The sequence below is a fragment of the Bufo bufo genome, chromosome 7 (genome assembly GCF_905171765.1).
Source record: "Bufo bufo chromosome 7, aBufBuf1.1, whole genome shotgun sequence".
Lineage (NCBI taxonomy): Eukaryota > Metazoa > Chordata > Amphibia > Anura > Bufonidae > Bufo > Bufo bufo.
Genome location: NC_053395.1, coordinates 111,105,288 through 111,129,867, shown reverse-complemented (window position 1 = coordinate 111,129,867; position 24,580 = coordinate 111,105,288). Strand labels below are relative to the sequence as shown.

General features: G+C 42.1%; 1 protein-coding gene across 2 annotated transcripts in view; it reads left to right on the top strand.

The window, feature by feature from the left end:
- The window catches only part of OSGEPL1 (O-sialoglycoprotein endopeptidase like 1), a 496,422-nt gene that overhangs the window by 90,694 nt on the left and 381,148 nt on the right, over nt 1-24,580 (top strand). For both annotated transcript variants that reach the window (XM_040440619.1, XM_040440618.1), the window contains exon 2: nt 21,116-21,503. In XM_040440619.1, the coding sequence (XP_040296553.1) occupies nt 21,116-21,503 (388 nt within the window). The remainder of the gene's footprint in view (nt 1-21,115; nt 21,504-24,580) is intronic.

Genomic DNA, 24,580 nt, shown 5'->3' with positions numbered 1-24,580 from the left:
GAATCTGGTCTGGCATAATCTTGTTGAAAAATGCAGGGTCTTCCCTGAAAGAGATGACGTCTGAATGGGAGCATATGTTGTTCTAGAACCTGAATATATTTTTCTGCATTGATGGTGCCTTTCCAGACATGCAAGCTGCCCATGCCACACGCACTCATGCAACCCCATACCATCAGAGATGCAGGCTTCTGAACTGAGCGTTGATAACAACTTGGGTTGTCCTTGTCCTCTTTGGTCCGGATGACATGGCGTCCCAGATTTCCAAAAAGAACTTCGAATCGTGACTCGTCTGACCACAGAACAGTCTTCCATTTTGACACACTCCATTTTAAATGATCCCTGGTCCAGTGAAAACGCCTGAGCTTGTGGATCTTGCTTAGAAATGGCTTCTTCTTTGCACTGTAGAGCTTCAGCTGGCAACGGCGGATGGCACGGTGGATTGTGTTCACTGACAATGGTTTCTGGAAGTATTCCTGAGCCCATTCTGTGATTTCCTTTACAGTAGCATTCTTGTTTGTGGTGCAGTGTCGTTTAAGGGCCCGGAGATCACGGGCATCCAGTATGGTTTTACGGCCTTGACCCTTACGCACAGAGATTGTTCCAGATTCTCTGAATCTTCGGATGATGTTATGCACAGTTGATGATGATAGATGCAAAGTCTTTGCAATTTTTTCGCTGGGTAACACCTTTCTGATATTGCTCCACTATCTTTCTGCGCAACATTGTGGGAATTGGTGATCCTCTACCCATCTTGGCTTCTGAGAGACACTGCCACTCTGAGAAGCTCTTTTTATACCCAATCATGTTGCCAATTGACCTAATTAGTGTTAATTGGTCTTCCAGCTCTTCGTTATGCTCAAATTTACTTTTTCCAGCCTCTTATTGCTACTTGTCCCAACTTTTTTGGGATTTGTTGACACCGTGAAAATTGGAATCAACGTATTTTTCCTTTAAAATGATACATTTACTCGGATTAAACGTTTGATCTGTCATCTACGTTCTATTACAAATAAAATATTGACATTTGCCATCTCCACATCATTGCATTCAGTTTTTATTCACAATTTGTTTAGTTTCCCAACTTTTTTGGAATCCGGTTTGTACATAATTATATGTGTATATAAACTATATATATACACTCACCTAAACAATTATTAGGAACACCTGTTCTATTTCTCATTAATGCAATTATCTAGTCAACCAATCACATGGCAGTTGCTTTAATGCATTTAGGGGGGTGGTCCTGGTCAAGACAATCTCCTGAACTCCAAACTGAATGTCAGAATGGGAAAGAAAGGTGATTTAAGCAATTTTGAGCGTGGCATGGTTGTTGGTGCCAGACGGGCCGGTCTGAGTATTTCACAATCTGCTCAGTTACTGGGATTTTCACGCACAACCATTTCTAGGGTTTACAAAGAATGGTGTGAAAAGGGAAAAACATCCAGTATGCGGCAGTCCTGTGGGCAAAAATGCCTTGTGGATGCTAGAGGTCAGAGGAGAATGGAGCGACTGATTCAAGCTGATAGAAGAGCAACGTTGACTGAAATAACCACTCGTTTCAACCGAGGTATGCAGCATTTGTGAAGCCACAACACGCACAACCTTGAGGCGGATGGTCTACAACAGCAGAAGACCCCACCGGGTACCACTCATCTCTACTACAAATAGGAAAAAGAGGCTACAATTTGCACAAGCTCACCAAAATTGGACTGTTGAAGACTGGAAAAATGTTGCCTGGTCTGATGAGTCTCGATTTCTGTTGAGACATTCAAATGGTAGAGTCCGAACTTGGCGTAAACAGAATGAGAACATGTATCCATCCTCTGATGGCTACTTCCAGGAGGATAATGCACCATGTCACAAAGCTCGAATCATTTCAAATTGGTTTCTTGAACATGACAATGAGTTCACTGTACTAAAATGGCCCCCACAGTCACCAGATCTCAACCCAATAGAGCATCTTTGGGATGTGGTGGAACGGGAGCTTTGTGCCCTGGATGTGCATCCCTCAAATCTCCATCAACTGCAAGATGCTATCCTATCAATATGGGCCAACATTTCTAAAGAATGCAATCAGCACCTTGTTGAATCAATGCCACGTAGAATTAAGGCAGTTCTGAAGGCAAAAGGGGGTCCAACACCGTATTAGTATGGTGTTCCTAATAATTCTTTAGGTGAGTGTGTGTGTGTGTGTGTATGTATGTATATATATATATATATATATATATATCCAAAAGATGAGGCAGCACTCCAAAGGATCAAGTGAAAAACGGTGGACCCTTTATTGACCCCTCTGCAACGTTTCAACCGCTCAATGCAGTCTTTATCAATCATGCTTGATAAAGACTGCATTGAGCGGTTGAAACGTTGCAGAGGGGTCAATAAATAAAGGGTCCACCGTTTTTCACTTTATCCTTTGGAGTGCTGCCTCATCTTTTGGATATATATCATGTATTTAGCTGTTGAGCCTGAGGCTTGGAGGATTTTGCACCCGTGGTCGATTGGACTAGTGCTGCTGTCTGAATTTTTGTTTGTGTATACATACAGTCAGGTCCATTAATATTGGGACATCGACACAATTCTAAGATTTTTGGCTCTATACACCACCACAATGGATTTGAAATGAAACGAAGTAGATGTGCTTTAACTGCAGACTGTCAGCTTTAATTTGAGGCTATTTACATCCAAATCAGGTGAACAGTGTAGGAATTACAACAGTTTGCCTAGAATATTGAACCTTTTCACAAAATTCTAATTTTAAGCTGCATTAATGCAATTCCTTTTAATTTGCATTACTAAAATAAATAGACTTTTGCACGATATTCTAATTTTTCGAGTTTCACCTGTTTGTGTATGTGTGTGTGTGTGTGTGTATATATATATATATATATATATATATATATATATATATACACTGCTCAAAAAAATAAAGGGAACACAAAAATAACACATCCTAGATCTAAATTAATTAAATATTATTCTGAAATACTTTGTTCTTTTGACAACAAAATCACACAAAAATAAAAAAATGGAAATCAAATTTTTCAACCCATGGAGGTCTGGATTTGGAGTCACACTCAAAATGAAAGTGGAAAAACACACTACAGGCTAATCAAACTTTGATGTAATGTCCTTAAAACAAGTCAAAATGAGGCTCAGTAGTGTGTGTGGCCTCCACGTGCCTGTATGACCTCCCTACAACGCCTGTGCATGCTCCTGATGAGGTGGCGGAAGGTCTCCTGAGGGATCTCCTCCCAGACCTGGACTAAAGCATCTGCCAACTCCTGGACAGTCTGTGGTGCAATAGAGCGAGACATGATGTCCCAGATGTGCTTAATTGGATTCAAGTCTGGGGAACGGGCGGGCCAGTTCATAGCATCAGTGCCTTCGTCTTGCAGGAACTGCTGACACACTCCAGCCACATGAGGTCTAGCATTGTCTTGCATTAGGAGGAACCCAGGGCCAACCGCACCAGCATATGGTCTCACAAGGGGTCTGAGGATCTCATCTCGGTACCTAATGGCAGTCGGACTACCTCTGGCGAGCACATGGAGGGCTGTGCGGCCCTCCAAAGAAATGCCACCCCACACCATTACTGACCCAATGCCAAACCGGTCATGCTGGAGGATGTTGCAGGCAGCAGAACGTTCTCCACGGCGTTTCAAGACTCTGTCACGTCTGTCACATGTGCTCAGTGTGAACCTGCTTTCATCTGTGAAGACCACAGGGAGCCAGTGGCGAATTTGCCAATCTTGGTGTTCTCTGGCAAATGCCAAACGTCCTGCACGGTGTTGGGATGTAAGCACAACCCCCACCTGTGGACGTCGGGCCCTCATATCACCCTCATGGAGTCTGTTTCTGACCGTTTGAGCAGACACATGCACATTTGTGGCCTGCTGGAGGTTATTTTGCAGGGCTCTGGCAGTGCACCTCCTGTTCCTCCTTGCACAAAGGCGGAGGTAGCGGTCCTGCTGCTGGGTTGTTGCCCTCCTACGGCCTCCTCCACGTCTCCTGATGTACTGGCCTGTCTCCTGGTAGCGCCTCCATGCTCTGGACACTACGTTGACAGACACAGCAAACCTTCTTGCCACAGCTCGCATTGATGTGCCATCCTGGATAAGCTGCACTTCCTGAGCCACTTGTGTAGGTTGTAGACTCCGTCTCATGCTACCACTAGAGTGAAAGCACCGCCAGCATTCAAAAGTGACCAAAACATCAGCCAGGAAGCATAGGAACTGAGAAGTGGTCTGTGTTCACCACCTGCAGAACCACTCCTTTATGTTGTCTATCCCATTTGCACAACAGCATGTGAAATTGATTGTCACTCAGTGTTGCTTCCTAAGTGGACAGTTTGATTTCACAGAAGTGTGATTGACTTGGAGTTACATTGTGTTGTTTAAGTGTTCCCTTTAGTTTTTTGAGCAGTGTATATATATATATATATGTATATAGTGTTTGTATTTATATGTATAATTATTATTTTTTAAATATGTTTAACTCCTTAACGACCTGCGTCGTACATGTACGGTGCAAACGGACGTGACTTAACGCCCTGTGCCCGCCCAATATGCTGCAGGGGTCCGGCAGTCACTGATAGCCGAACCCCTGCTGTATGCGCCAGCATCGGTGAAATCACTGATGCCGGCGCATTAACCCCTGCACAGCCGCGGTCAGTGCTGACTGCGGCACGTGCAGGCTTCAGACATGTGCAGGGTGGCCATCGGGTCCCCGCGCTGCTGCGATGGGGACCTGATGGCAGGGAAGGCAGCCGGATGCCTTCCTTAGGCATCGTGCCTGTCTTCCGTGACAGCCTGTGAGATCCAGCTCCCTGTATTACACTAGTAATAACACTTACACCCAATGCATTACAAAACAGAAGTATTGTCTTGCATTGTAAAGGGGATCAGACCCCCAAAAGTTGAAGTCCCAAAGTGGGACAAAAAAGTAAAGTTAAAAAAAAAAAGGTAAATATTTTAGTCAAATTTTTTTTAAAGTTTCAAGTAAAAAAAAAAGCGTCCTTTTCCCAAAATAAAGTAAATTAATATTTTTTTTAAAATCGTGAAAAAAAGAAAAGTAGACATATTAGGTATTGCCGCGTCCATATTGACCGGCTCTATAAAAATATCACATGACCTAACCCCTCAGGTAAACACCGTCAAAAAAATAAAATAAAAAAAGTTTTTTTTTTAGCACCGTTTTTGTCACCTTACATCACAAGTGATCAAAAAGGCGTATGTCCCCAAAATAGTACCAATTTAACAGTCACCTCACCCCGCAATAAATGAGCCCCTACCTAAGACTATCACCAAAAAACTTTGGCTCTCAGACTATGGAGACACTATAACATAATTTTACTTTTGTTTAAAAAATGATATTATTGTGTAAAACTTAAATCAATGAAAAAAATAGTAGACATATTAGGTATCGCCACGTCTGTAAAGACCTGGTCTATAAAAATACCACATGACCTAACTCCTCAGGTGAACACCGTAAAAAAAAAAAAAAAAACTGTCATAAAAGCCATTTTTTTGTCGCCTTACATCACAAAAAGTGTAATACCAAGCGATCAAAAAGTCATACGCACCCCAAAATAGTACCAATCAAACCATCATGCCATCCCGCAATAAATGAGATCCTACCTAAGACAATTGCCCCCCCAAAAAAAAAAAAACTAGGGCTATGCTGTTATTGTGTAAAACATAAATGAATAAAGTATACATATTAAGTATCACGCATCCATAAGAACCTCCTGTATAAAAATATCACATGACCTAACCCCTCAGGTGAACACCGTAAAAAAAAAATTAATGGTGTAAAAAAAGCCATTTTTTGTCAACTTACATCACATAAATTGTAATAGCAAGCGATCAAAAAGTCATACGCACCCCACAAGCATGCCAATCAAACAGTCATGCCATCTCGCAATAAATTAGGTCCTACCTAAGACAATTGCCCCCCCCAAAAAATGAAACTAGAGCTCTCAAAATATGGAGACACTGAAATATGATTTATTTTTAAATTCAAAAATGCTGTTATTGTGTAAAACTTAAATAAATTTAAAAAGTATGCATATTAGGTATCGCCACGACCGTAAGAACTTGCTGTATAAAAATATCACATGATCTAATCCCTCGGGTGAACACCGTAAAAAAAAAAATATATATATATAAAATGTCAAGCCATTTTTTGTCTCCTTACATCAAAAAAAGTGTAATACCAAACAATCAAAAAGTCATACGCACCTAAAATAGTACCAATCAAACCGTTATCTCATACCGAAAAAAATGAGCCCCTACTTAAGACAGTCGCCCAAAAAATAAAAATAAATTATGTCTTTCAGAATATGGAGACACTGAAAAATATATTGTTTTCAACAATGCTTTATTATGTAAAACTGAAACAAACAACCAAAAAAAGTAGTCATGTTTGGTATTGTCACGTCCGTAACAACTTGCTCTATAAAAATACCACATGATGTAACCTGTCAGATGAACATTGTAAAAAACAAAAATAAAAAATGTGCCAAAACTGCTATTTGTTACCTTGCCTCACAAAAAGTGTAATATAGAGCAACCAAAAATCATATGTACCCTAAAATAGTATCAACAAAACTGCCACCTTATCCCGTAGTTTCCAAAATGTTTTTTTTTTTGGAGTTTCTACTCCAGGGGTGCATCAGGGGATCTTCAAATGTGACATGGCAGCTTACAATTATCCCAGTGAAATTTGCCTTCCAAAAACCATATCCTTTGCCTTCCTATTGCGCCCTGCCGTTTGCCCGTACAGCAGTTTGCGACCACATATGGGGTGTTTCTGTAAACTACAGAATCAGGGTAATAAATATAGAGTTTTGTTTGGCTGTTAACCCTTGCTTTGTTAGTGGAAAAAAATTGATTCCAATGTAAAATCTGCCAAAAAAGTGAAATTCTGAAATGTAATCTCCATTTTCAATTAATTCTAAAGGAGCACCTAAAGGGTTAACAAAGTTTGTAAAATCAGTTTTGAATACCTTGAGGGGTGTAGTTTTTTAAATGTGGTCATTTTTAGGTGGTTTCTATTATGTAAGCCTAACAAAGTGACTTCAGGCCTGAACTGGTCCTTTAAAAAGTGGGTTTTGGACATTTTCAGAAACATTTCAAGATTTGCTTCTAAACTTCTAAGCCTTCTAACGTCCCCCAAAAAATAAAATGGCATTCACAAAATGATCCAAACATGAAGTAGACATATGGAGAATGCAAAGTAATAACTATTTTTGGATTTAACTAATTTGGTATTTTATATAAATTAAAATGAAATATTTTGACTCAATTTCACCACTGTCATGAATACAATATGTGATGAGAATACAGTCTCAGAATGGCCTGGATAAGTAAAAGCGTTTTAAAGTTATTACCACATAAAGTGACATGTCAGATTTGCTAAAAATGGCCTGGGCAGAAAGGTAAAAAATGGCTTGGTCCTGAAAGGGTTAAAGGCACCGCGTCCTCTTCATACAGCTGATCGGCTGGGTGGCGTGTGCTGGACCCCTGCCGATCAGATATTGATGACCTATCTTGATGATAGGTCATGAATATATATGGAAGGACAACCCCTTTCACCCCTTCAAGACCAGGCCATTTTCCAATTTTTACTTTTGGCCTTTCCGAAGCCATAACTTTTATAATTTTCCATTCAAATAGCTGTATGAGGGCTTGGTTTTTTTTTGCGGGATAAATTGTATTTTTTTATTGTCACAATCTACTTTTGAATTTGCTGTGGTGTAAAGCTTTAAAATCCAGATGGGGTGTAATGTAAAAAATGTATTAATAAATCTGCCACAGTGTAATTACAGTGATACCACATTTGACATTTTTTTCTTTTAATACTGAAAAAGAGAATTTCAAAAAAGTATATTCTTTTCTTTGCATCTCCATATTCTGATCCCCATTTCTGTTTTAGAATTCTGTCTACGTTGATGATTGAGGGCTAATTTTTTGCATTGTGATCTGTAGTTTTATTATTTAAACCACTTTGGAGTATGTGAGTGAGTGGGTGAAATGAATGGGTCCGCATCCTATCCGCAAAAGAAAATACGGAACGGACATGGAAACAAACAACGTTCGTGTGCATGTAGCCTTACACACACTAATATTAATTTGCTTTTCACCAATATCTACAGATTTATAAACTTTTTTATAATTTTGTTATTATACATATATACATATGTTTATAAAAAATATTATGTCCTTTTAAGCACACTATAGTAAGAACAATACATATGGAGTTAAGCGCCAAGACACATGTAATGATAGTTTTTATTACATCAGAATGAGGCCAACTACAACTTTATTAATGATGAGGTGAAAACATGTATACATTTTTGGCAAAATTTTACACTTTCTATGAATGAGGTATTAGTACTTATTTCACATACCCTGTGCGAAACAATATATGTAAGCAAAATATGTAAGCTTACAAACCCACGTAAAGCGTCCTCATTATCTTGCGAGTCCCTAACTAAAAAATACAAAACCAAACTAAAAAATAACCATCCAGGTTAAAAAAACAAAAAAACTGGCAAACACAAACGTCCATGAGTCGAGTACTACTTCTGAAAAGGGAATGAACTGATAGTCGACATAAAATATTCAGAAAATAAGTCCCTCACTATCAGTCCAGCAGATCCAGATCTTCCAAGTTGGAAAGTGTCTCTTCCTGATGGCGGACTATAGACTTGGGCGTCTTCATCAGGTGTCGACTCATAGGTACGTATGTAGTTGTGAAGCACTACACACGCTTTGATGACCACATTGACATTTTCGGGGGCCAGCTGTATGGCCGAAAGAAAAACCCACCATTTACTAGAAAAAATCCCAAAGGCACACTTCACAAACCTTCTGGCCCTACTTAACCGATAATTAAAAGTGCGCCTCTTTGCATCCAAACCTCGCCTAGCTGTGGTACGTCCAGTTGGTTGGACTGAAGCCACTGACCCATTCTGGAAGCCCTGAAGATGCGAGCATCTGCAGTACTTCCATAGGACCCAATATCTACAATTATAAACCTGTAGTTTGTGTCAGAAAAGGCCACAAAACTACAGAGAAAAACTTTTTATAATTATAGAATCGGGACCCTGAGTTCGGTGGCTTCTTAAGCCTTATGTGCTTCCCATCAAGAGCACCAATACTATTTGGGAATTGAGCCCTCTCCAGGAAGCCCTAGGCAATATCAAGCCACTGCTGCCTGGTTGAATGAGGCACTGAAGCTTTCAGTCTCAACCAAATGGTGGCACATGTAGCCCGTACCATGCCAGCAATTGTGGAGGACCCAATTTTAAACTCAAAATATAAATGATGAAAAATCTGAAATGAAAAAAAAAAAATACAAAAATAAAACATTAATAGGCAAAATATCACATGTTTCAAAATCTACTACCTTACTTTACATTATTTAATGGCAATGTGTCTGGCAAGTTGAAATAAAAATAGGCCATACTCCAAGATTGGGACTCAATACTTTATATTGATATATATACACTGCTCCAAAAAATAAAGGGAACACAAAAATAACACATCCTAGATCTGAGTTAATTAAAAATTCTTCTGAAATACTTTGTTCTTTACATAGTTGAATGTGCTGACAACAAAATCACACAAATAAAAAAATGGAAATCTAATTTTTAACCCATGGAGGTCTGGATTTGGAGTCACGCTCAAAATTAAAGTGGAAAAACACACTACAGGCTGATCCAACTTTGATGTAATGTCCTTAAAACAAGTCAAAATGAGGCTCAGTAGTGTGTGTGGCCTCCACGTGCCTGTTTGACCTCCCTACAACGCCTGTGCATGCTCCTGATGAGGTGACGGACGGTCTCCTGAGGGATCTCCTCCCAGACCTGGACTAAAGCATCTGCCAACTCCTGGACAGTCTGTGGTGCAACGTGACGTTGGTGGATAGAGCGAGACATGATGTCCCAGATGTACTCAATTGGATTCAGGTCTGGGGAACGGGCGGGCCAGTCCATAGCATCAATGCCTTCGTCTTGCAGGAACTGCTGACACACTCCAGCCACATGAGGTCTAGCATTGTCTTGCATTAGGAGGAACCCAGGGCCAACCGCACCAGCATATGGTCTCACAAGGGGTCTGAGGATCTCATCTCGGTACCTAATGGCAGTCAGGCTACCTCTGGCGAGCACATGGAGGGCTGTGCGGCCCTCCAAAGAAATGCCACCCCACACCATTACTGACCCAATGCCAAACCGGTCATGCTGGAGGATGTTGCAGGCAGCAGAACGTTCTCCAGACTCTGTCACATCTGTCACATGTGCTCAGTGTGAACCTGCTTTCATCTGTGAATAGCACAGGGCGCCAGTGGCGAATTTGCCAATCTTGGTGTTCTCTGGCAAATGCCAAACGTCCTGCACGGTGTTGGGCTGTAAGCACAACCCCCACCTGTGGACGTCGGGCCCTCATATCACCCTCATGGAGTCTGTTTCTGACCGTTTGAGCAGACACATGCACATTTGTGGCCTGCTGGAGGTCATTTTGCAGGGCTCTGGCAGTGCTCCTCCTGTTCCTCTTTGCACAAAGGCGGAGGTAGCGGTCCTGCTGCTGGGTTGTTGCCCTCCTACGGCCTCCTCCACGTCTCCTGATGTACTGGCCTGTCTCCTGGTAGCGCCTCCATGCTCTGGACACTACGCTGACAGACACAGCAAACCTTCTTGCCACAGCTCGCATTGATGTGCCATCCTGGATAAGCTGCAATACCTGAGCCACTTGTGTGGGTTGTAGACTCCGTCTCATGCTACCACTAGAGTGAAAGCACCGCCAGCATTCAAAAGTGACCAAAACATCAGCCAGGAAGCATAGGAACTGAGAAGTGGTCTGTGGTTACCACTCCAGAACCACTCCTTTATTGGGGGTGTCTTGCTAATTGCCTATAATTTCCACCTGTTGTCTATCCCATTTGCACAACAGCATGTGAAATTGATTGTCACTCAGTGTTGCTTCCTAAGTGGACAGTTTGATTTCACAGAAGTGTGATTGACTTGGAGTTACATTGTGTTGTTTAAGTGTTCCCTTTAGTTTTTTGAGCAGTGTACTTTTACTCCTTTCCGACCAGCGCCGTAATAGTACGGCACAGCGGAACGTGACTTGCTGCCCAGCGCCGTACTATTACGGCGGGCTGATTGGGGCGGGTGCAGTAGCTCCACCCGCCCGATCAGCAGCAGGGGTCCACCAGTGACTGATAGCCGGACCCCTGCTGCATGTGTCGGCATCGGTGAAAACACTGATGCCGGTGCATTAACCTTTGATATGCCGCGGTCCGCGCTGACCCGCGGCACATGCGATGTATGGGGAGGGAGGGAGCAGACATCGTGTCCCCACACTGCCATGACGGGGACCAATGGCAGGGAAGGCAGCCCGATGCCTTACTTAGGCATCATGGCTGCCTTTCCTCTTAGCCTGTGAGATCCAGCCCCCTGGATCTCACAGGCAAGCAGGCTGTAAGTGTATTACACTGGTAATACACTTAGAGCCAATGCATCACAATACAGAAGTATTGTTATGCTTTGTAAAGGAGATCAGACCCCCAAAAGTTGAAGTTCCAGAGTGGGACAAAAAAAAAAGTGAAAAAAAACTAAGTGAAAAAAATACATTTTACAAAAAAATTAAAAGTTTCAAGTAAAAAAAAAAAAGCGTCCTTTTCCCAAAAGAAAGTTTTAAAAAAAATAAATAAATAGGAGAAAAAAATAATAGTAGACATATTAGGTATCGCCGCGTCCGTATCGACCAGCTCTATAAAAATATCACATTACCTAACCCCTCAGATGAACACCGTCAAAACAATTAAACAAAAACTGTGCTAAAAAAACACATTTTTTGGTCACCTTACATCACTAAAAGTACAACACCAAGCGATCAAAAAGGCATGTGCCCCCCAAAATAGTGCCAATCATCTCATCCCACAAAATTGTTACGGAGACTCCTACAGGGAGAGCGGCCAGCAGAGGAGTATTGCTCAGAGTTCCGTAGGTGGGCTATGGATACCCAGTGGAACGATCCGGCTCTGAGGAGTCCGTTTTTCTCGGAGTTATCCGAAAGGGTTAAGGATGCGCTTGTGCTGTATGAGACCCCCTTTTCCCTTGATGCTGTTATATCCCTTTCTATCAGAATAGATAGACATCTTAGGGACAGATTGAAAGATCCTGAGCAATTAGTAACCCCTCCCAAGCAGCAGCTAGTCCTTACAGACCTAGACGAGCCTATGCAGCTAGGAGGAACTACTCATCAGGTCCGTCCTCCTGAGGCTCGCCGTAGGTGTGGAGTTTGTTTTTTCTGTAGGGGGAGGGGTCATTTCATTAATGTCTGTCCTTCCATACTCAAAAACAAAAGACCGTCGGAAAACTACTAACCCCAGGCTGTGTGGAGGATGTCAGCGGGGGGGGGGGGGGGGGGATACGTTTCCTCCATACGAACATCTCAATTTGTGTTGCCAGCGGTTGTTGTTTTTGGTGTTAAGACAGAGAATATTTCTTTCTTCCTAGGCAGTGGAGCAGGAGTAAATTTGATAGATGCCCAGTTTGCTCAGACTATGGGTTTGTCTTTCTGTACGCTATAGAGACCTATTCCCATTTTCGCTATCAACTCTGCTCCTCTGTCTCAGAGAAACCTTACTCATATTGTCCATAACTTACACCTTCGGGTAGGGGACCACCATAACCAGTGTCTTTCATGTTATGTTCTGGAGGGCCTTCCCACTCCTGTGGTATTGGGTCTTCCCTGGTTGGTAGCGCACAATCCAGTGGTGGATTGGCAGGCCAGGGAGATATTGGAGTGGAGTGAGCATTGCAGAGAAAATTGCTTAAATAGCAATTGCTTAGTCGCCTCCATAGCTACTCTACCTACTTTTGTTTCGGACTTTGAGGACGTTTTCTCTGAAAAGGGGTGTCAGAAGTTACCACCTCACCGTCCTTATGATTGCCCGGTTAACCTGATTCCCGGTGCGAAATTACCCAAGACCAGGTTATATAATCTTTCGGGTCCCGAGAGACAAGCCATGAAAGATGATATCTCCGAGAGCTTGGCTAAGGGACACATCAGACCCTCTTCATCACCTGTGGCTGCAGGGTTTTTCTTTGTTAAAAAGAAAGATGGGGGCCTGCGTCCTTGCCTAGATTTCTGCGAACTAAACCGGATAACCATCCGAGACCCATACCCTCTTCCTCTCATTCCTGACCTGTTTAATCAGATTGCGGGTGCTAAGTGGTTCTCCAAACTTGATCTTAGGGGGGCCTACAATCTGATTCGTATCAAGGAAGGGGATGAGTGGAAGACAGCCTTTAACACCCTGGAGGGGCATTATGAAAATCTAGTCATGCCTTTTGGTCTGACCAATGCTCCCGCTGTCTTCCAACATTTCGTTAATGATATTTTTAGTCATCTTATTGGCAGGTTTGTGGTGATATACCTAGATGATATTTTAATTTACTCGTCTGATCTGAAGACACACGAGGTACATGTCAGACAGGTACTGCAGGTCCTAAGGACGAATAAATTATATGCGAAAATTGAGAAGTGTGTTTTCGACGTTCAGAAAATACAGTTCCTGGGATATCTATTATCTGCTTCAGGTTTCCGTATGGATCCTAGGAAATTCTAGATTGGGATCTTTCGGAGAACCTTAAAGCACTGCAACGGTTTTTGGGTTTCGCTAATTTCTATAGAAAATTCATTAAAAACTATTCTGGGATTGTCAAACCCCTTACTGACATGAGTAGGAAGGGGACTGATTTTTCTATAAGGTCTGACGCCGCCAAAATTGCATTTTCCTCTCTAAAACAGTGGTTTACCTCGGCACCGGTACTAATCCAACCTGCTGTCTCCCAGCCTTTTATTGTTTAAGTAGATGCGTCAGAGGTGGGAGTGGGGGCTGTACTGTCTCAGGGTCCGTCTCCTGGCAAATGGCGTCCTTGTGCTTTCTTTTCTAAAAAACGATCTGCAGCGGAGAAGAACTATTATATTGGCAAAAGAGAACTATTAGCTATTAAACTAGCGTTTGAAGAATGGCGTCACTTTTTAGAGGGGGCAATCCACCCCGTCTATGTGATTATGGACCACAAAAACCTTCTGTATCGCGAATCAGCTAAGCGTCTCACCCCTAGACAAGCTAGGTGGTCTCTATTTTTTACCAGGTTTAACTTTTTCATCACCTATCGTCCTGGGCCAAAAAATACCAAGGCAGACGCATTATCTCGTAGTTTCACTGGAGGGGATAATGTGGGTGATCCGGTACCCATTCTACAAAGAGGAGTGGTTGTCTCCGCTGTACATTCTGTTCTGGAGGGGAAGGTGTTAGAGGACCAGGGGGACGCCCCAGTCTCTTGTCCCTCAGAGAAATTGTTTGTACCTTTTTAAACCTGCATCTCGAATGATTAAAGGAACATCATAATTCGGCACTTGCTGGGCACCCGGTGTCGCCTCCAGTTCTCTGAGAAGGTCTGGCAGACGTTCTTGTCTACCTCTTTCATGACGTTCTTTGTTTTGGTTTCACTTTGTCATCTCCTTTCCTTCTCCCAGCTGTCGCCTATTTACACTAATTGCCTCCCTTTATATTACCTCCCATACTGCCTCACTTTGCGGTTTATACTACTTCCTGGATTGTGTTCACTGCTGGAGGCTTCTGCTGCTGCTGATTCATCAAGATAAGTCTTTTTCCTTTATTTGTGTTTCCTTGCTGGCTTGATTCTAGGTGACCCTGACTCTGTCCTTATTAAGTGCAGGGAGCCGGTGGTCGTGTCTCCTCACTATTATAGGGTTTTCAGGTGTCACATAGTATTAGGTACGTGGGCATGCAATAGTCTACCATAAAGATCTTTGCATGGGCATAGCAGTCAGGGAGAGCTCTAGGGGTTTTATAGGGCTTACCCATATGCTCCTTAGTTTAGGATCAAGCCAGTTGGATGTTTATTTAGAAGTTCCAGCTTTCTGCAACACCATCCGTGACACCCGGGTAGTAAAGCAACCTTGGAGCTATTGTCTCGTCGTTTTTGGTGGCCAAGGTTGCATCAGGATGTAATGGATTTTGTGTCTACTTGTTCTACTTGTGAACGCGCTAAAGTCTCTCATACACGTCCTGCAGGGTCTTTATTGCCACTGGTCATTCCCAATAGGCCTGTCACCGCCAGATCTCTGTGAATCTCTGACAGACGTTCTTCCCACCTTTTGTTTTGGTTTCGCTTTGTCAGCTCTTTTCCTTCTCCCAGCTGTCATCTATCTGCACTGATTGCTTCCCTTTATATCCCCTCCCATACTGCCTCACTTTGCGGTTTATACTACTTCCTGGATTGTGCTCACTGCTAGATGCTGCAACTGCTGGTTCCTCAGATAAGTCCTTTCCTTTATTTGTGTTTTCCTGCTGGCTTGATTCTAGGTGACCCTGACTCCCTCCGTATTAAGTGCAGGGAGCCGGTGGTCGTGTCCCCTCACTACTATAGAGTTTTCAGGTGTCATACAGTCTAGGTACGAGGGCATGCAATTATCTATCATGAAGATCTTTGCATGGGCTGAGCAGTCAGGGAGAGCTCTAGGGCTTTTATAGGGCAAACCCATAAGTTCCTTAGTTTGGGATCAAGTCAGTCGGATGTTATTTATAACTTCCAGTTTTCTGCAACACCATCCGAGACAAGGCCATGGACACATCTGTCAATGGATTTCATCACTGACTTAGCTTTGTCTGTGGGTAAAACAGTTATCTTAGTAGTAGTGGACAGGTTTAGCAAAATGGTACACTTTATTGCGTTACCCGCACTACCTAATGCTAAGACCCTTGCTCAGGTATTCATCAGTGAAATTGTGAAGCTTCACGGGGTCCCTTCCGATGTTGTTTCGGATCGGGGAATCCAGTTTATTTCTACGTTTAAGAAAGCTTTTTGTTCCCGTTTGGGGGTACACTTGTCCTTTTCCTCAGCTTTCCATCCTCAGTCGAATGGACAGACTGAGCGTACCAACCAAAACCTTGAGACATACCTGAGGTGTTTTGTGTCTGAAAACCAAGAGGTGTGGTCATCATATTTACCGTTAGCCAAGTTTGCTATAAATAATCGCCGTCAGGAATCCACTGGCAAGTCACCATTTCTTAGTGCATATGGTTTTCATCCCCAGTTCTGTACTTTAAAAGAGGGGGGGTCTTCTGGGATTCCCGAAGAGGAACGGTTTTCGTAATCTCTTTCATCTGTATGGCAGAAAGTGAAAGCTAACTTGAAAAATATGGGAGGTAAATATAAATGCATGGCTGATAAGAAACGGTCGCCAGGTCCGGACCTAGGAGTGAATGACTGTGTGGTTATCTACTAGGAATATTAAGTTAAAGGTTCCCTCTTGGAAACTGGGTCCTATGTTCATTGGTCCTTACAAAATAGTAGCCATCATTAACCCCGTGACTTTTCGCCTGGAGCTACCACAAACTTTTAAAATCCATAACGTCTTCCATAAGTCGTTACTCAAAAAGTATGTTCCACCTCTAGAACCGTCACCACTGCCACCCCCTCCTGTTTTTGTTGATGGTAATCTAGAGTTTCAAATATCCAAAATTTGTTGATTCTCGTCGGGTCCGCCGCTTTCCTCAATATCTGGTGCATTGGAGGGGTTACGGTCCTGAGGAAAGAATGTAGGTTCCAGCGTCCTGAGAGACCTGGTCCTGAGTGTCCGGAGGCCCCTCATGGAAAGGGGGGTACTGTCACGTCTGACTTCGTTATACCCGGGGTCAGGAAGTCGCAGCGGGTGGCTGTGCGCTCTATGTCTAAAGATAGCGCTGTTACTTAATGGTAGCTTTCTGTGTTTGCCTTGCAATCCTTTCTGTATCACTCAGGGATCCGTAGCTTCTTCTCCTCAGCTGTTTCTTGTCCGGCACTCCCAACCTCCTTATATTCCGCTCTCCCACTTCTCTGGTTGCCAGATATAGAGCTTCCTGTCTGGACTTCTATACTGACCCACTGGAGCTGAGTTGCTGTTATCCCTGGTTTTCGTACCAGAGCATTACCCTCCGGATCCCTGTTGGTTGTTTGTTCTCGCCCACCTGGGACTATATGTTTTGTCAGTATTGTCTGTCCTCTCCCTAGTGTTTCCCTTTAGTTTTAGTGGTGCGGACTAGTGTTCCCACCGCCCTATTCACTACGTAAGTCTCATCTTAGGGAAAGCCAGGGTTTAGGCACGTGATCGGTGTACGGGTGAGAAACCAGTCTAGGGATGTCAGGGCAGTCAGGTGCCAGCCTCAAGGTGAGTTAGGGGTCACCATCTTTCCCTCTCCCTTGAACAGGGCCTTCCTTTTCCCTCCCTTTGCGTCACGTATGTAATCGGCACGCCGGTCGTGATAGCATTAGAGCAAAACTGATCCATTTTGGACCGCTTGTGAGAGCCCATGATGGATCTCACAAACGGAAAGCCAAAACACAAGTGTGAAAGTAGCCTAACCTGTCATTGTAAAAAACAAAAAATTAAAACTGTGCCAGAAAAGCCATTTTTTGGTACCTTGCCTCACAACAAAACGTAACATAAAGCGATCAAAAATCATATGTACCCCAAAATAATACCAATAAAACTGTCACCTTATCCCGTAGTTTCCAAAATGGGGTCACTTTTTGCCGTAGCAGTGGTGAATCAGGGGGGGGCTTCAAATGGGACACGGTGTCTAAAAACCAGTCTAGCAAAATCTGCCTTCCAAAAACCATATGGCGCTCCTTTTCTTCTGCTCCCTGTCGTGTGCCCCTACAGCAGTTTACAACCATGTGTGCGGTATTTCTATAAACTGCAAAATCAGGGTAATAGATATTGAGTTTTGTTTGACTGTTAACCTTTGATGTGTTAAAGAAAAAAAATGGATTAAATGAAAAATCTGCCAAAAAATGAAATGTAGAAATTTCATCTCCATTTGCCTTTAATTCTTGGGGTTAACAAAGTTTGGAAAATCAGTTTTTATTAACTTGTGTGTAATTTCTAAAATGATGTAATTCATGGGTGGTCTCTATTATGTAAACTCCACAAAGTGACTTCATAACTGAATTGGTCCTTAAAAAGTTTAAATTACTTCTAAAATTGTAAGCCTTTTAAAGTCCTTAAAAAGTAAAATGGCATTTACAAAATTATGCCAACATAAAGTAGACCTATGAGGAATATTAACCCTTTCATGATGAAAGGTCATTGATGCCCCAGTGTCCAGGTCAAAATTTACAAATCTGACATGCGTCAATTTATGTGGTAATAGCTTTGGAACGCTTTTACTTATCCAAGCCATTCTGAGATTGTTTTCTCGTGACACATTGTACTTCATGACAGTCATAAATTTGAGTCAATATATTTCACCTTTATTTATGAAAAAATCCCAAATTTACCAAAAATTTAGAAAAATTAGCAATTTTCAAAATTTCTATTTCTCTGCTTCTAAAACAAAAAGTGATACCTCATAAAATATTTATTACTTAACATTCCCTATATGTCTACTTTATGTTGGCATCATTTTAGAAATGTCATTTTATTTTTTTAGGACGTTACAAGGCTTAGAAGTTTAGAAGCAATTCTTAAAATCTTCCAAAACCCACTTTTTAAGGACCAGTTCAGGTCTGAAGTCACTTTGTGGGGCTTACATAGGGGATACCCCCCATAAATGACCCCATTGTAGAAACTACAGCCCTCAAGTTACTCAAAACTGATTTTACAAACTTTGTTAACCCTTTAGGTGTTCCACAAGAATTAAAGCAAAATGGAGGGGAAATTTCTAAATTTCACTTTTTGGGCAGATTTTCCATTTTATTACATTTTTATCTTTAACACATTGAGGGTTAACAGCCAAACAAAACTAAATATTTATTACCCTGATTCTGCAGTTTACAGAAAAACCCTACATGTGGTCGTAAACTGATGTAAGGGCACACGACAGGGTGCAGAACAAAAGTAACGCCACATGGTTTTTGGAAGACAGATTTTGCTGGACTGGTTTTAGATGCCATGTCCCATTTAAAGCCCCCCTGATTCACCCCTACAGTAGAAACTCCCAAAAAGTCACCCTATTTTGGAAACTAGGGTATAAGGTGACAGTTTTATTGGTACTATTTTGGGGTACATATGATTTTTAATTGCTCTATATTATGTTTTTTGTGAGGCAAGGTAACAAAAAAAATTGCTGTTTTGTCATCTTAAATTTTTTACAAGATTCATCTGACATGGTAGATCATGTGCTATTTTTATAGAGCAGATTGTTACGGACGCAGTGATATCAAATATGTTTACTTTATTTGTTTGTTTCAGTTTTACATAATAAGGCATTTTTGAAAAAGAAATTATGTTTTTTGTGTCTATTTTCTGAACGCCATATATTTTCTATTTTTCTACCGATCGTTTTGTGCAGGGGCTCGTTTTTTGCAGAAAGAGTTGAGGTTTTTATTGGTACCATTTTTGGGTACATATGATTTTTTTGATCATTCATTATTACACTTTATGGGGCAAGGTGACCAAAAAAATTGGCTGTTTTGGAACAGTTTTAGTGTCTCCATAGTCTGAGAGCCATAGCTTTTTTATTTTGGGGCGATTGTCTTAAATAGGGGCTCATTTTTTTGTGGGATGAGGTAATGGTTTGATTGGTACTATTTTGGGGTGTATACGCCTTTTTGATCGCTTGGTGTTGCACTTTGTGATGTAAGGTGACAAAAATGGCTTTTTTTTACACATTTTTTATTTTTTATGGTGTTTATTTGACGTGGTTCATTATGTGATATATTTATAGAGATAGTCGTTACAGACGCGGTGATACCGAATATGTGTTTTTTTTTTTTGGGGGGTTTTTTTTATAGGAAAAGGCTAATTTTTATTTTATTTACATTTTTATTTATTTATTTTTACTTTTTATTATTTTCCTTTTTTTTTTTTTATCAGTTCCCTCTTGGATCTTGAAGATCCAGTGGGGCTGATGGTTGTACTATACTTTACAATGCTCTTGCTTTGCAAAGTATAATACTACCAGATTTCCTGTAGGTGACAACATCGGACACCTTTGCAAAGCGTCTGGTTGCCATGGCTGCCATGGTTGCCCCTCCCTCTATTAACCCCATGGATGCCGCTGCCGCGGCATCTATGGGGTTACAGCAGAGTGTCAGCATAGAGCTGACACTCGCTACTGATGGCGGCTGCTCAGGAACAGACCCGCCGCCATCACACACAGCAGGGGGACCGCATCGAGTGCAGGGGGCAGTGCTGGAAAAGGGGGGCGATACGGCCAGCATTGAGAAAGAACAGATCGGGGCGGGCAGGGGGCGGACCGCATCAGGGGCATGCTACATGGATGGGGGGGCGGGGACCGATGGCAGATGCAGGGCTCACGGTGATGATGGGTTGGAGGCGCACAGGAAGGGGGCACAGATCGGGGGGCTTCAGGACACATTACCTGATTGCAGAGCGCAGATCAGAGCCTGAAACCGGCATTTTAACACTGCCGCGATCCGATTGGTTAGTCTGCACAGACTAACCAATCGGATCGATTACCAGCAAGGGACCACTCTGATTGGTCCCTTGCCGGCATTACTAGACTGTATGCTGTCCGTGACAGCACCTGGGCAGGGGCAGAAGCTTTGCAGCGCTTGGATTAAAGAACTGCCATGACGTCTATACACGTGGTAGCTGCACGGGGTATGATTGTGGTCATGAAGGGTTTAAGTAATATTTTATGAGGTATCATTTTCTGTTTTAAAAGCAGAGAAATTCAAATTTTCAAGATTTTTTCATAAATAAAGGTAAAAAATATTGACTCATTTATGACTCTCATGAAGTACAATGTGTCACGAGAAAACAATGGCTTGGATAAGTAAAATGGCCTGGGCAGGAGGGTGAAAACCTGCCCGGGGTAGAAGGGGTTAAGTTCAGTGTATTTTGTTTTGCATTGGTTTTTAGTAATTTTATTTTCAACAGTATCATCATACAGATGCTTTATTTCTATAATCTAAGTGTTTTGATCAAATAGTTTGAAATACTGTAGACCAGAAAATTACATCGTTACATAATATAGCTAACGAGATAGATATTTTTAAAGCTGCCATGTTCTATAAATGTTTTATTTTGCAATTTAATATTTTTTTTTTATGTTGCAGAACAGGAGGAATCCTACCAACTGTGGCACAACAACTTCATAAAGATAACATTGATAGAGTTGTTAATGAAGCCATACTGTCTAGTGGCATCTATCTGCATGAGGTTTCAGCTATCGCCACAACAGTGAAGCCTGGACTTGCATTAAGTCTTGGAGTTGGTGTTTCATACAGCTTAAACTTGGTTAAACGTTATAACAAACCCTTTATACCGATCCATCATATGGAAGCTCATGCATTAACTATTCGATTATTGCACCAAGTGGAATTTCCATTTTTAGTACTTTTAATTTCTGGAGGCCATTGCATCTTGTCTATTGCTAATGGGGTATCAGACTTTTTGCTGCTTGGACAGTCACTAGATGAATCACCAGGTGAAGTCTTGGACAAGGTATTGTCATTTATTTTCCTATTGTCATTCCTAGTGTTTTCCATTGTCATTTAATAGCTATATATCAATGTTTTACTTATTGAAGTCCACTAGGGATAAAGATGGATTTATTTATCCTGGTGGTACAGTAGGTATATACATGTCCATCATCCACTGTAATTGATGTTCCTCTGTACTGTGTCAAGCTGATTTCTGTGCTTTCATACATACTATAGGTCCAAGACAGGGGCGTACATAGAAATCATGGGGCCCCATAGCAAAACTCAGAATTGGCCCCCCCCCCCCCAATAAAAAGTTTAATAATTAAAGCTGATTAGTGAAGGTGCGGGGTACATTAGGAGCTAAATAAAAGGTTAGGCTGTGGTCACATCACGTTTTTGCCATCCGTTTTTACTTATATGTTGGTGGGGGGGGGGGGGGATAAAAAAGTGCTGCACCCAATGCTTTTCTATCCTGCAGAGTCCAGTAGAAAACACATATAGGTTAACATATAAATTTTTCTTTCAAACTCTATGATAAAGGATGCCACTGTATGTATACATGAAACGGATGGAAAAAACGGGATATGAACTCGGCCTTACCCTTTAAGTTTTAGTTATTTTATGATAGGTGTAAATCAGAGGAGAGCCTATAGGGTTAATTACTGCAGCAGAACTGTCCACATTGGTCAATGTGACCCCTGGGACAGATCTTCTGCAGGTCCACAGCATTAGATCTCTGTCTCACAGCTCAACTTCTCCCTTTGTTATTAACAGGGAGCAGAGCTGAGCAATTTTAGTCATGTCCCATCCTTTTACCTCAGAGGTAGTCTATCTGGAGCATCCAGCACATGCCACAGGTCCCATATGAAAGAATACATATGCACTACAGTAAGCAGAGCTGAGGCTCCTGTCTGACCCTGACAGCTCTAAGTACAGTTACCCTGCTGCAGCAAACAGCCCGTCTTCCTGTCAGCTCCTCTCAGCTCCATCATGCAGAGCGCTTCTGCTTCCTGATTGGAGGAATCGGCTGCTCACTCTCCCTGCTCCTTCCCTCCTTCCAGCCTGCTGTTGTCAGCGCAGCACTAGCGCTGTGTATAATGCCAAATGAAAATCTAAATATGTAAATGGCACTGGGGCGTTTGGGGTGGCAATGCGCCCCTCATTGACACTGGGCCCAGGGCCGCCGACTCAAAAGCCCCATTGCCAGTATTTATCTCTCTGTTAACTAATGCAGCATGTATTCAGGTCGGAAAGGGGGCGGAGCCATGCAGCCTGGCCGGGACCCCTAACCTCACGGGCCCCATAGCCAGTGCGTGGTCTGCCTATATTGACGGTACGCCACTGGTCCAAGATCACTTTGGCAAATGTTTTTTTGCACATAACTGGTTGGTTATGTAATACATTGGGTACAAATATTAATTTCTTGTTAACTACATTTGACTAAATGCATTGCTTTTTTGTTGAACTTGTATTGGGTTAGGGCCTTTATAAAGCAGTCAAGCAGAACTGCCGTACTGTGTATCAAAGTTGATTTGTATCAATCATATCAATGGAAAAAGTAATGCAATAAATTAAAATACTATATCACATCTATAGGCACTCTGTGTATTGTGGATGTGAACAAAGCGCAGGCTCTGGGTTGGCATCCAGGTGGGGAGGCACAGAGTAGTCTCTCTGTGAGGGGCAGGGCTGCCATCAGAAATTTTGGGGCCCCTTACACAGCTCAAGGCCTGGGCCCCCCCCCCTCCTACCCCGCTCCTTTAGAATCTGTCCTGACTCCGCCTCCTGGCCCCCCTCCATCCCCAAGGACCCACTTTCCCAATTTCCCAATTTCATTATTTTTTTACAGATACAAAGTTAGTAAAAAGTGAGAATCAGTGATTTCAGTAAGGAATTATTTTTTGACCAAATAATATGAAGCCTGCTACCATGACAAGGTAGACTCTTTTAAGCAGGGGACCCTACACTAACACTAACTACACTACCTGTCTTAATATGCCCTAGCAATCTTCCCCTGGCACATTTAAGAAAAAACACCTTAAAAGCACAAGGTTTACTGTTTTACCGTTTGTTATATCTCCCCTAACAAATCATCTAAGAACTAAACAAAACTCCTACAATACACAAGGTACTCTTTTGAGAAGGACCCTATACCAACTACATGTTTTTTTTTCCATGCCTCCCCTAGCCATCTTCCCCATCATCTAGGACAAAAAAAAAAGAGCCCTTTAGTTTAATGCTTTGGTCAAAATTTTGTGTTTCTTTTGATCCAATCAGTTATGAACTTTTTAATTGTATAAATAAAACCACAAAAAAAAAAATTCACACTGTATCTATAAATATACAGTACAGACCAAAAGTTTGGACACACCTTCTCATTCAAAGAGTTTTCTTTATTTTCATGACTATGAAAATTGTAGATTCACACTGAAGGCATCAAAACTATGAATTAACACATGTGGAATTATATACATAACAAACAAGTGTGAAAAAACTGAAAATATGTCATATTCTAGGTTCTTCAAAGTAGCCACCTTTTGCTTTGATTACTGCTTTGCACACTCTTGGCATTCTCTTGATGAGCTTCAAGAGGTAGTCCCCTGAAATGGTTTTTTAACTTCACAGGTGTGCCCTGTCAGGTTTAATAAGTGGGATTTCTTTCCTTATAAATGGGGTTGGGACCATCAGTTGCGTTGAGGAGAAGTCAGGTGGATACACAGCTGATAGTCCTACTGAATAGACTGTTAGAATTGGTATTATGGCAAGAAAAAAAGCAGCTAAGTAAAGAAAAACGAGTGGCCATCATTACTTTAAGAAATGAAGGTCAGTCAGTCAGCCGAGAAATTGGGAAAACTTTGAAAGTAAGGGATATTTGACTATGAAGGCGAGTGATGGGGTGCTGCGCCAGATGACTTGGCCTCCACAGTCACCGGACCTGAACCCAATCGAGATGGTTTGGGGTGAGCTGGACCGCAGAGTGAAGGCAAAAGGGCCAACAAGTGCTAAGCATCTCTGGGAACTCCTTCAAGACTGTTGGAAGACCATTTTAGGGGACTACCTCTTGAAGCTCATCAAGAGAATGCCAAGAGTGTGCAA